General features: G+C 36.1%; 1 protein-coding gene across 15 annotated transcripts in view; it reads right to left on the reverse strand.

Moving 5' to 3' along the window:
• Positions 1-13,907, reverse strand: part of ERC1 (ELKS/RAB6-interacting/CAST family member 1) — a 212,469-nt gene that overhangs the window by 131,678 nt on the left and 66,884 nt on the right. For 6 of the 15 annotated variants that reach the window (XM_044417005.1, XM_044417012.1, XM_044417009.1 and 3 more), the window contains 3 exons: positions 12,339-12,374; positions 6,590-6,783; positions 623-634 (listed from right to left, as the gene is read on the reverse strand). In XM_044417005.1, coding sequence (XP_044272940.1) covers positions 623-634; positions 6,590-6,783; positions 12,339-12,374 — 242 coding nt within the window. The remainder of the gene's footprint in view (positions 1-622; positions 635-6,589; positions 6,784-12,338; positions 12,375-13,907) is intronic. The other 9 variants (XM_044417013.1, XM_044417007.1, XM_044417020.1 and 6 more) reach the window with 3 other exon arrangements.

Genomic DNA, 13,907 nt, shown 5'->3' on the forward strand with positions numbered 1-13,907 from the left:
TTTTAATTTTTCACCCACTACAGGCGATGAAATCAGGTAGTGTTACTGTTATTTTTGCTTCCCAAGTTTATCTTCCTCTGTATATGGGTAAGTGGAGTTATTTCCAGTGGGAATGCTGATCAATAGCTCAACACAGGCTTTTGTTGTAAGTTTGCTTATACAAATATTTTTGGATCTTTAATAACTTCCTTTCGATTATTCTTGCAAGTTACAAAAAAGAAACATATGGAAAATTTGGCGTAACATTCAGAACAGTCTATATTCCAAATATTCAAAATTCTGCAAACATTCACTGTGACATTAATGAGCATTTTTGCAAAGACTGCCCAATTCTTTCAATTTTACAACAAATGGCAAATGTTTTATTGGCCTTTCCCTCATCACCAGGCAGAAGGTGGAAAAACAGCTTGGATGAGATTATGTGCAGAGTATAATGAATAGACTGTACAAGACTATGGATGGGCTGCAGGCGAAGGCTAGTAAATATGTTGCCTGTTGTAGCTCTATAACAGTGATCAAGATTTCTTGTCCTCTTGGCTACAAGAAAATATGGGTTGCAATGTTACAACACCTCAGTTTTAAATGTACCAGTTTAATAAATTCCTTAATTTAACATACTGACCTTGAAGTGAGGCTGGAGCAAGCAGCAAATCCAGGGTAAGAAATGTGAAAGAGAAAGTTAGAGAAAAGGTTAATGAGAAAACACTTAAAGGATAATACATTGAGAAAAGTGAAAGTCGAATAGCATGGCATCAGAAAGCAAGACAGGAAAGGAAGGTACAGGACTTTCAATCAAAACACAGTATTTTGGTAAGCTTCCTATTGACAAAAAGAGTTAGCTAATTAGATTAAATCATTCTACATATAAGGAGTGATCTGGAAAGTCTTCTTTTGATAGTAAATTGTTTCGTGAAGCAAGTAGTGCTTGTGGAAATATTTTATGAAACAGATATTAGCAAGCTGGCCATTCTGAGAATACTAAGTACCTTCTTTAGGCTGCCCCCATTTCAAGTTTAAAATTTATTGCAAAATGTATTTACAAACTTTGTTAATGTGACCAGAATTAAGTAATTAATACTGCAAGCCTTCTGATGTTGTTCATAAAACCTCAAGAAAATCTAAAAGTCTTGTAATTGTGAACTAACCATTCATACACATTTAAAAAGGTTTTCAGAAGCTTTTTTCCTTGTCAGTTATACTTCAAGCCTATGGTACAGTCTAAACTTGAGGTGCAGTCTAAAAAACAATATTGAACACACTGCTTCTAGAGAGTTCCCTCCAATACTACTGAGCAGTAACAGGCTAAAGACTACCCACTGGCAATTATGGCACTGCCATAGGTCTCTTATTGATCTTTTGCTGTTAATTCTAATACCCTGTTATCAGATGCTTTCATGGCCAAATATGTTGAGAAATATGCAATCTACAGGGAAGAACAGCAAATGTAGCACCAAAGTGCAATTTTTTTTATCAGTTTGTTTTACAAAGTTGTAAAAATGTTTTACAAGGCACAGTTGGCTCTTAAATAGGCACTGACATAATTCTAACCCAGACCCTGTTCTTCCTCCTCACAGAACTCTCTCCCACATCACAATGCTTGTTGCAAAGAGATTTCTCAGTGAAATTTAAATGCTCAACAGACTAGCCTAAAGCCCAAAATGGTTTGGGTCCTGGATACCTGAAGGAGCACCTTCCTATGTGCCTTCCTACCCCTTGGGATCTGAAAGAGATTAGAAGGAGTGGCTACCCGGAGGAAGGCCTTCTTCTCTGCGGGGGCGTCCCAACTGTGGAATACGCTCCCCAGAGATGTTCATCTGGGTTCAACATTTCTTTCTTTTTGGCACCAGGTGAAAACCTTTTATTCTTCCACTATTTTGATTGTTAAATTGTTTTAATCTGTGGTTTTACACTTAATATTGGATGCTGTGCTATTCTTACTGTTATTTTTATTCTATTTTATTGTTGTCATTGTGAACCATCCCAAGACGTCTTTGATGGGACGGTATACAAAAGTTTCAAATAAATAAATAAAATAAAATTATGACAAATCCTTCATTTACATATTCTCTTACCCACTATTACTTGAATACTTCCTACCATATATAATTATCAGCCAGTTCAAGCTTATTTGAAGAGATTATATTCAAAATAATCTGTAGATTCGGGTTCAATTAAATGGCTGTATTCTAAATTGCTGAAAATGTACCTCATTTTCAAAGACACTAGATTACATAAACCAATAATATTCCTGAAAAGTGAAGCCTATTTCAAAGAAATGTTGTTAGAAGGAGGATAGATATGACTGATCAAATTATTGGCCAAATCAATTAAAGAAAATACTCCATTTAATCCATAATACTTGTCAGTAGTCCTTTTGTTGAGTTTAATTATTCTGGTTTAGTCAAAATAAATTTCAAAAGTCAACACTAGGGAAACTTTGTCCCAGTGATGTCTGTAGCAATCAATTGATAGAAATCAATTAGATTTTAATCACTCCAACAACTGCAGATCGTATTTACTGTCATTCTACATTTTAAGAAAAAAAATCTGTCACGCTGAATTCAAATATATCTGATATTCAGGAATAATTTTTGCTCTTACTAAAGCTAACTGAAAGTTATTCATATTTTCAAAGATACACACTTTTGGAGGATTGGAAGAGGGACTGCTCTAGATGTAGTAAGGAATATGGGCAGCATACATTTGTGAGGAAAGCACTGCTTGTAATAATGCTTGCATTATTTTGTAACACAAGAGGGTTCATTCTGATTCCACTTGCTTAGCCCTCCTTTGTTTGGGGAAATTGCTAGTTCCTTTGTATTTGAGCCAATTTCATTGCTACAGGTTGACAGAAAGTTGAATACTTACATGTTGTCACAGAATGGCTTCCTGCTGTTCTGTAACTCTAAGTATACTATACACATGAAGGAGTCCAGAGAATTTGGGGATAGTTTTAACTAAATTGGCAGGTCACAGGCTAAGTTTTTGTTATCGGCTACTAAGCTGGTATCAGTGCAAAGTCATGTAAAACTAAGGTAATAGTTTTTTTTTCTTTTCTTTTATCTGAAATTGTTGGCATTAGAATAAATCGCACATATTTTATTAGTCTTCCTTATACTGACAAATGAAAAAAATAGATTTCTACTGGCATTTAGGAGGAAATAAGTGTTTTCAGAAGCATTTATCATCAGAAGTGAGCAGCTTCATAATCTTTGGAAGCTGATGTCCAAAACATCGGGAGGTCACTGAAGGCAGAAAGAAGCTCTGTGACTTATCTATGCAATGTGTCTATGTTCTCTTTATGGTAGCACTACCCACCCTGATGTTCTCCAGATGTTTTGGACTTTAGCTTCTATCATCCCGAGTCAGCATGGTCAATGGTAAAGAAAGTTACTTAAATATTAAATATTTGTTCTGCTATGTAAACAAGAACAGCTGAAAGTCTAGAGATAAGAATTTTACTTTAGTTGTACACTGTAGCTGACTTGCCTAGAAGAAAGGCAATGAAAACACCAAAAAGGAATTGTTTGACTTTAAATTTTTAAAAATCACATATAATGTCATTAATACCTTCTAATTACACACACAGAGACAGATTCCAGTGATCCAAGGACTTCATCCTGCACTCCAAGGTTCATCCTTCCCTTTTTCTAACTATAACTTTACATACTACAGATATGACAGATATTGGGAACAGAGCTTTCTCAGTAATGGCACCAGTTTGGGAATCCTTACACAGACATTGGCTTCACTGGGATCCAAGGGAGCAGGAGTGAAAAATGGTGGAAGATACAACAATGATTTAAGATATGTAGATGATACCACATTACTGGCAAAAAGCAACAGCAAATTGAAACAACTCCTGATGAAAATGAAAAAAGAACATGCTAAAGCAGGACTGCAGCTGAACAGTAAGAAACCAAAAATCTTGACTACAGAAGAACTATATAACAATGAAGAAACTGAACACATGAAAATTGAAATGTTGATGATGAAGAAATTGAGAACATATATAACTCAGCTCAGTCATCAATTCAAAGGGAGAATACAGTGAAGAAATTAGAAGGAGATTGAGGCTTAGGTAGGCAGAAATGAAGGAACTAGATAATCAAATGTAAGGCTGTTACATTGGAGACTAAGGCCAAGATCATTCATACCACTGTATTCCTAATCACTATATATGGGTATGAAAACTGGAGAGTGAAGAAAGCTGACAGGAAGAAGACTGATGCATTTGAAACATGGTGCTGGAGGAGAGGTTTGTGAATACCTTGGACCAACAGAAACATGAACAAGTGGGTCCTGGAAACAATGCCGATGAAACTAAAACTTTTGCATTAAGTGCATCATAAGGCAGCAAGAGTCAGTGGAAAAGTCAATAATGCTAGGGAAACGTTGAAGACAGCAGAAGAAAAGGAAGTCCAAATATGACGTGGCTCAATTCCATAAAGGAAACCACAGCCTTGAGTTTACGGGAGCTGAACAAGGCTGTCAAGGATAGGACACTTTTTATTCACAGGGTTGCCATAAGTCGGAGATGACTTGATGGCACATAACAACACTATCACCAATATAAAGGGATAAGATTAAATTGCTTTTATACATATTTCTATAAGGCCACTAAAACAGGGGTTGACAACTTGTGGCCATCCAGGTATATTGAGCTTCAAAATTCTATCAGCCCTAGATTGAACAGTCAATAGTAATAGCTCATGGGAATTATACACCAAAACATCTGCAGGGCCACAAGGTACCTACCCTTGCTCTAGATGATCAGAGCACAGTTTGCTTCCTGGAGTTACAGAAAGAAAGACCTGCCTTGAATAAGTTGGAAAGACAGACATGACAGGCTTTGGTAATCATTTTAAATATGGAAGAAAGATGGAGAAAACTCAACATTGTCTCCAACATTTTAAAACCTTAATTACAGCAGTAAAACTTGTGCATTTCCATGTCAACAGACATTTTGGAATGAAAACAAGGGATTTTTAAAAAAACTTATCATCATCAAGGCACCATTCACAGAAAGGTTTTTGAGGTTTTAATGTAAAGCATTAGGAACAAGATGGGAATAAAAATTAACTTTCAGAGTCCTTTACTCCTTCAATGCAACAAAAAACCCACTAACAAATTAGCAACTCTCCGCAGGTAATCCAATTCAGAGGCATCCTTACAGCAAGTTTCTAATTGAGATTTTTTGGCACACCTGAGATTGTACTCAGTGCAGAGGATGACAAGAAGAAGCATGTTTAGATGTGAAAGTTTTCACTACCATGTAGTCAGTCAGTCTCTCTCTCTCTCTCTCTCTCTCTCTCTAAATGTGGAATTTTGGGTAATTTCTTTACCCCTAGCTTATACAAGTGTTGCACATCCTGCATCTAATTTAACATTAAAATATTACGCTGAATGAACAATTGACACAAAAGCTAGGCAATGAGGCAAGCCCATAAAGCCATCTTCTCAAGTATTACTATATCCACCAAGGAAAATTCTGCTAGAACAATCTCAATCTTTGTGCCTATCTTGGCATTTGACAATACAAAAGCATCTATATGAAATATGTGAAAGAAACATATCCTGGCAAAAGAGGAAAAGTTAATAGACCACCAAGAAATGAAGTGCTATAATACACTTGTCAGGGCAACAATATCACCTTTTTAAAAATGGCAAATAATACTTAGAACTCCAATTCAGAAAATAATACTTAGAACTCCAATTCCAATAACAATGGCTGAAGCTGTTCCTGCATTTTTCATTCAAAGGCGTGTTTCCAGGGCCTCCCCTGTGACCAGTTGTTACCTGTTCAAATCTAGTGGATTATCATTATTCAAGTTACTTACCATAAAAGCATAGTTCATCAAATCCACATCATTAAACAAAATAATAATAATACAATGAGATGGAAATCCTATTTCGAAACTATAAAGTGGGGTTGTTATGTTTGATTTGGTCTAGATCAGACTTCTCTAACTCCATATGCTCCAGGTATTTTGGACTTCAACTCCTATTAGCCTCAGGCAGCATTGTTGGTGGTTAGGAATACTGGGAGCTGTAGTCCATAATAGCTGAAGAACACCAGTTTGGGAAAGCTGGTGTGGACATGCCTTCTCACAGAAGCAGAATTAATTTTCACATCAAGCAGCGTATTTAAGAGACTGAGCATAATCCGTGGCAATCATATTACAAGAAACAACACAAATTTCCCAGATCCAGGTAAGTGGGTGCTTGCAATGAAACAATTATGTTTGTATGTATGTATGTATGTATGTACGTATGCATGCATGTATTTGATTTATAAAACCACACCCAATAGTCCCAAGCAGGACTCCCTGGGTGGTTTATTTCACCTAGCTACAACATTTCCTCCAGCCGCGTATGACTCTAGCAGACATTTTTCCTCCACTATTTCCACAGACTCCAGAAACATCAGGGTGGTTTTCTGAAAATCTAGAAAGCTGAACTTTGTTTTATATTCTAAAGAAAAATACATACCAATTTTTAAGGAAAAGCACATATACTAGTTTTAAAGACAAAACAGCAAATAATTGAAACCTGGCTTTTCTCCACTAATATTTTATACTCTTCTTACCTTTCCAGTTCTGCTATCTTCTTATCTTTATCATTCTTCTCATTTTCCATCTCCTTTAGGATCTCCAGCAGACGATCCACTTCAGCTTGAGCCTTACTAGATTCCTCTCGGTGCTGTGCCACCTCCCTTTCCAATTGCTGAAATCTGTCACTCATCTCTGGACTGGCCCTAGCCTCCAATGTTGCTTCATGAGCCTGCAAAGAAAAATATCCCAAGAGTTATTCTTCAGTTCTATAAAAGAAAACATTCTGTTCCAAAGAATAAATATAAGAAAAGCCCTGCTCTATCAAACCAAGGATCAATCTAGCCCAGCATCCTGTTTCCAACTGCAGCCAGACGGATGTCATAATGCCTACTGTGGGCTTCACAGAAGCAACAACTCTTCCCTGAATTAGTATCTGAACAGACATTTCTAAATGATTCACTCATATTTGGAAAGAAAGGTGCAAGAGTGATGATGACTTATTATAGGAAAATGTACAGTAAATCTAAACTACAATGAAAGAGAAAAATAGTAGTTGTTACAAGAATTTTCTTCTTTACTAGTGTCTTTTCCCTTCAACACCTAAGAACTGTTCACCGTAAAACTTAAGAGTATTTGCTTCTTCTCCCTGCACAAGATAAAGGAAGGCCTCCATGGCCCCACAAGTTTGCATTCACATGAAGGGGCTTTACAGCTCCACCTTCTACCTCTTCTTGACTTCAAAAAAGCTCCCCACAGTCACTGAGACTTCCAGAACAGCTGCCCATTATGAGCTGTTGCTGAAAAGAAATATTTTTGCTTTCTCTCCCATATACACATGAAAACACTTTTGATATATGCATGGGATGAAAGAAGAGAATTCTGGTTCAAGCATTACGTTGGTTGCATGCATTGTACTGGTGCCGCTGTGATGCAATGATGTGCAGCCAGTTCAGAAACTGTAGTCAAGTCAAATCCGTCGAAAACTAGATATTATACAGTAATAGAGAGGAAAAAAGGATATTAGATTTTAAACTGGCTTTCAAAATTTTAGTTATAAGGGAATGATATTATATTGACTTTATATTGGTTTTCAGTCAGTTATATTAAATGACCTTTAAAATTATCTAGTTTACAGTAATATATAAATGTAATAGGAACCATTAGAAATCTAATATTAACATATCTATGGATATAGATACCTATCTATATATCTAGTCTGAATTAAGATTTGGAAACATGTCAGAAGGTTAGCTTTGTCAGTCTGTTCCAACAATAGCAACCAAGTCTTGGTTTCCATGCAATGACAAACCATGAGTTGCATAACTCATGGGTTGTCAGGGTTTATTATTAGTTAGCATGCTGCTTCCACTTGCTTACTCCTTATGCTTTGCATCCACTTTATGGAACCCAGGACTGCCTTATTGTTGGTGTGTTAGTTGTGATATCAAAATGGGCAAGTGTCAGTGGTTGTAGGCTAAACAACCCACAGGTTGAATCCATGGTTTGGAAACCCAAATGCCAGGAATGGGTATCCCTGTGTTGCTTTGCAAGGCAAAGATAAAGCCTAAGTGGTGAACAGGTGGGACATAGTGCATTTGCTCACTCATGCAGCCTCACCTATTCATTGGTTGTTTAATCCTGAACTAGGGTTCTGTATGAACCAGGACAATGCATCCGGTGACATCTTGAAAACTAGCACATTTAAGTGTGGCACACACTTTCATGTATCAGAATAAATTTGTTAGTTTTTAAGTTGCTACAACACTCTTCATAAGATATGGAAATGACTGGTAGGACAATAAACTTGTTGTAGTTTGTTGAAGTTATTTGAGAACAGAAAAATTATTCATAATAATCTGTATTAAACTGTTCTGCTGAACTACATTTTGCAGAAAATTATACAGTGACATAAAGTAGCTGCAAACAAGGATAGAAATGAGAGAAGTTCATGGGCAATTTTAACTGCCATTACCAAAATGTCCATATGTTATCTTTTTAGGTACATGTGTAAGATATTTAATGAACACATGCTTTACACAGGGACATTTAGCAAAGAACTGGGACTGGGTGTAGGTCCATGTTCAACATAAACATTGGCAAATGAGTGATCACAATAGATGATTCCAAAAAATAGATTCCAAAAAGGTTCTTCCCAACCCTAAATGTACCCAGAAATCTTCCTCCACCATCACATTGTCATTACTTGAAAGGCAATTGTCATGTACAATTGTTACAAGCAATAAGCTGGAAATCAGAATAACAGTTTTCAACCTTAGGCACACTTCATGTTAGCTTCATCAAAATCCATAAGACTTCTTTAAAAGAAGTAGGGCACTTTGAACATAACATCCCCAGCTTGATAAATCATGGTTTAAGCAGTGGGCCCGCCTGCTTCTTCCTCACTCCATGTCTCTGCTGTTTATTCAAAGTAAGTTGACATACGGGTGGGGGGATGAAGAGAAGAGCTAGCAACATTAAAATATTTTATAATATTGCTGAATGCTCAATTTAAAAATGTTACTCTAATGAAAATAAGCTTTAACAAAATAGCCCTAACTGTTAATTGGCAAAGGGCACTTGCTTCAATTAAAAGCCTTAATTTATTAATGTAATTTGAATAAAATATTTTGAAATAATTGTAATATTTCACTTTCACTCTTAAGTGAAAGAAATTACTTAATACTTCATGTTCTAACTAGATTATTCAGGGTTAGTATGTAAATTAAGCATTTTCCTATTCTGCACTAATGACGCAGTGTACTTTATAACAACCTTCCCCAACCTTGTGCCTTCCAGTCAATGGCCCTGCTGGATGGGAATTCTGAGAGTTGCCGTTCAAATGCCTCTGAAGGCCACCAGGTTGGGGAAGGCTACTACGAACAGTCACACTTAATTATTCAGGGATGCAGAAACTCATGCCCAGGGGCCAAATCTTGCCTGCCTGAGGTCCCAACACAGACCTTTACCCTAGGCTTGGTCTTTTTCCCCAAGAGAATTGTTTGGCATTTTCCTGCTTTTAGTTCCACCTCCTGCCACCATTCTAAAAGGGTGAAATGCTTCTCCTAAGCCTTACTTACCTGTGCTAATAATTTTACATTATTTTTTAATTTAAAATATGCTGGTACTTTTTGGTCCTGGCCCATTTTACCTTCAGCCTTGCCTACCACTGGAATGCTGCTGTTAAGAGCTTCTCTGAATGTTGTCAGGCAGAACTCCTTTGTAACTAAATGCTTCTTTACTCAACATATCAGAACATGGTACGGCAACAAGTAATTCAGAAGACTATTAGGCCATGTTCAGCATTAAGAAGAGAATAACTGTGCAGTGATTTTTCCCAATACACCATACAAACTGGCTCATAATCTTTCTGTAAAAAGAAGAACCAAAATATATTCTAGGACTGACAGATTTTTATTAATTAACTAAACACACACTGCACACAAACAAAATGGCCAGGTATTCATTACAATTTCAACCTTCATATTCAAAATATTTTTGTCTTATATTTTACTTTAGGCAACTATTTTCTCATACTCTTACTTAAACAAAACACTATAAACTGTTTAGCAAATATTTCTGTAAAGATAAATAGAAGTGATTTATTTTTAAATTTTGTATTTTTATATTCCAGCCTATTATTAGGTCTTAAGCTATATGACACATACAACAATGTGGATCATTTTCCCAAAAGCCACAATATAATCAGATGGCTACCAACTCACTCCTCAAGCTAACATGTCAACTCAGAACATCTCTTCTCCAAATGTAATCTATCTTGGTATGCACACTCTTAAGTGCATATGCAAGACTTTTCCCTCTTCTTTTAGCCAGCCTTTTACTAACACAATCAGCATTGTCATGGCCCAAGTAGAAGCCAGATGAACTGTACCTCTATTTCTCTAAAACAACCCCTACAAAATCTAGAATAGAACAGAACATCCAAATCCTAAATGAACCCAACAGGAGCAGGCAGCCTGTTTACCAGATATAAAACATTTAACCACCAACAGAGTCTGTTTATTTGAAGAAAAGGAACCAATCTTGCTCATCTCAAGCAGCATGGTGAAAGATTTACAGCTGTTCAGAGAGGAATACTTTAGTATGTTAGCTGGCCAACAATGAAGACTATTTATTTATTCATTTAAAACATTTCTAGGCCACCCCCATCGCAACAAAGCCTCGGGGCGGCTCACAAAGGATACATAAATACATAAATAATAACAATGTAACAAATTAAAATATGTTTAAAACTTAAATATACTGCCGACAAGAAGTTGATCTTGCCAATTCTGTTTCAGCAAAGGCTACCTTCTTAAATTCTAACATCAGCTGCAAAGCAGAAGGTCAGTGGGGCGCCCAGATTAATGGTTCTGCTTCTCTTAATGAGGGGTAAGAAATCAAGGTCCAGCCATGGGATTGCATACTCCATTCCTGGAGTAGACCCCCCCCCCACACACACACACATCTTTATTTTAACTGAAATTAAGCATTACTTTGCTACCAGTAGTAACTACTACTACAATTAACTAGGCTTTTAGAATTTGAAGCCAGTTTTGAAGCCTGGCTTGTTCTAACAGCAGTGGCTTAAATTGCCTTTAGAAGAATTAAATGGCAGTGAGGAGTGAATTTATTCTAGAGCAGTAAGCTATCTATAAATCCAAAGCCTGCTGTTGGTCTCTTTAACTGCCTGAGAGTTCAAAGTCTTGAATCTGGTCTGGCACAGATTGTTTACTGCAGTCACTGAGTAGAAAAACTATTGCATGTGTTGTAAGTGAGGCAAATTGTTTATCTGGGCTTTGTATTTTATAATTAAAATGGTATACCATTCCATACTACATCTAATGTGCTGAGTTAGAATGTATTCCTCAAACTTGGCATTTCCAATCCAAGTAATTGTTAATTCTAATTGCTTGTCCTATATGATGATTAAGAATTGTATTCTATAACCATCCCATTCGGGAGGGGCAAATATCATCTATTTTCATCTATTACATAAAACAGTTCTCCAATAATCCCAGAAAGGTATTTTAAAAGACATTTACATGCAATTTAGGTTTAAATATTTCTTTGATAAAATTCAGTGCTTTACGTCGGACAGGACAGAGTTCAAATCCTCAGCTATGAAGTTTTACTAGGTCACCTTGGGCCAACTATTATTTCTCAGGCTAACAAAGGGAGGATAAAATGCATTTGGGTGTGTATTGCCTATGGGATGAGGAAGAGATTATATGTGCCACCCAGAGATCTTTGGAAGTTGGAAGGATTAAAAAATTTATAAACATATTTTCATCTCCTCCATGCCTCAAATTTCCACTGATTTCAGTAAGCAAAATGAAGTTCAATGTTGTACCAATAAAACATATTTCAATGAGTGTCAAATTAATCTGAATAACTAGATGAGACTTTGCACTGAGGGTATTACAAAAGTCTTATGAAAGTTTTTGAATAACTTAACATGATTCCAAAACTACGGATCCAAAAAGCAGCTAAGTAAAGAAACATGGGGTAATATAACTACATTAAGCAAATTAAACAGAAAAAACCACTAGAAAGCATCAGCAAAGAATGACAAGCATATTCTTAGACTTTTAAAAGCTTGACTGCTCAGAAATTTTGCATTCTCAGCAGCCCACCCTCTCCCAACTATATCCCATCCCCACAAAAGAGCTCACCAATATATATTGTGTTGGCTGAAGAATACAAAGATACAAGTGAATATACATGCAGAACAGACACAACCAAATGGGTCTGGCAATGGGCCTTCCAGTTTTTCATGGAACTTACTGGCTTGGATGGGTGACTCAATAAGACTTCAGAGTGCTAAAGAAAAAGACAGGAAAAGAGGGGAAGAATTGGGAAAAGGAACAGTCCAAGAAAGAAAAAAAGATGAAACAAGCAAACCGACTAAGGGAAGATGTAACGACACTGAGACATTAAGGAAAAATTTACATGGAGATTTAGGATTCAGTCTGAAGTAAAAATTTTAACACTAAAAATGTAACTAAGCCTTCTGAATTTTTTCATACTTTGGAAACTTTTTCATTGGATAAGGAAACTGTTTGATAACCTTTACATTACTTACCTAAAACAATTAACAGTTAGGAAATTATTTCGAAAACAAAAGCCTTAATCAGAATGACCAAAATATGTTTTAATGAACATTTCAAAATATTTAAGACTGATAGTTTCAAGTGGTGATGGACTTTTCTTTTCATGTAAAATTCTTAGCCCTGTAGAAAATGTGCTGCAGTCCAAAAAAGTATTTTCTAAAAGTAAAGCAAACGTTTTATAATTCTGTATAACACCTGAATGCATAATTACTGCAGTACTGTTACTGTTGTGTGTATAATGCAGATACCATGTAATGTTCAAAGTACAAAGCAACTGGAATTCACTGATCAGGCAAGGAACTTCACTCATACACTGGTAGCAACACACTCATGCCACACTTCAAATGTTATAGAGGTACACAGTATGCTGAGACTGAACTTAGGAAGTTATGGTATACAAGTGACATTATCATCTAGTTCATTCCTGACTACACAAACTTGCAGTGAGTTTCAGACAGGCAACTCTCCCCAGAGGTGCTGAGGATTGAACCTGGAATCTTATGCATGCAAACATATGTAAGTGAATACAGTCATTTCCTCATTTCCCTCTCTCCCTACATCTACATACATAATGTAAAGGCAAGACCAGAATTTATTTCTGAATTAAATATGTATTCTGTAACTTGTTAAATGAAACAAAAAGTTTCTTATCCAGGAAAATATGACATGCATGATCAGTAATATTTATAGAACTAACAATAGCTCCCTGGTGTGTAAGTTTGTATGTGTGACTCTTTTCCCCAAGGGAGAGACTAAAGATTTGAAGAAAAGTTTGAAGTAATACAGTAAAGCAATGGTTAGCTTATGTAGGGGTCCTGATCTTTGTCTCTTAGCACTATAATTGTTTTATGTGATTATCAATTAGAAAACATTTGGATTCCTGTTCTTAAAATACTATGTCCAAATAGCTCTTCAAGGGTCAGAGGTTAAATATCTAACCAGTCAATATTAACCTCATATATTTATTTAGAAGACCTTTAAACCGCTCAAAAATGACTTAGAGTGTAATATAAATAATAATGACTTTAAAAATACTGATGTAAACTGATATACTGCAACTCTTTAAATTTTTCTTCTGGTTCTTCTTGTATCCTTTTAGAGGCCTTTTCCTTTCCATAACTGCTGCCAACTTCATTTGCTTTTGTTTGAGTATCTCCAGAGATTCAGATTCCAGTCTTGACAGTTTCATCTGACTGCTTTGTGCTTTACTGAGAATCTCAATGGGCCAAGAGAAACTCCATAG

The sequence above is a fragment of the Varanus komodoensis genome, unplaced genomic scaffold, assembly GCF_004798865.1.
Source record: "Varanus komodoensis strain SLA01 unplaced genomic scaffold, ASM479886v1 scaffold85, whole genome shotgun sequence".
Lineage (NCBI taxonomy): Eukaryota > Metazoa > Chordata > Lepidosauria > Squamata > Varanidae > Varanus > Varanus komodoensis.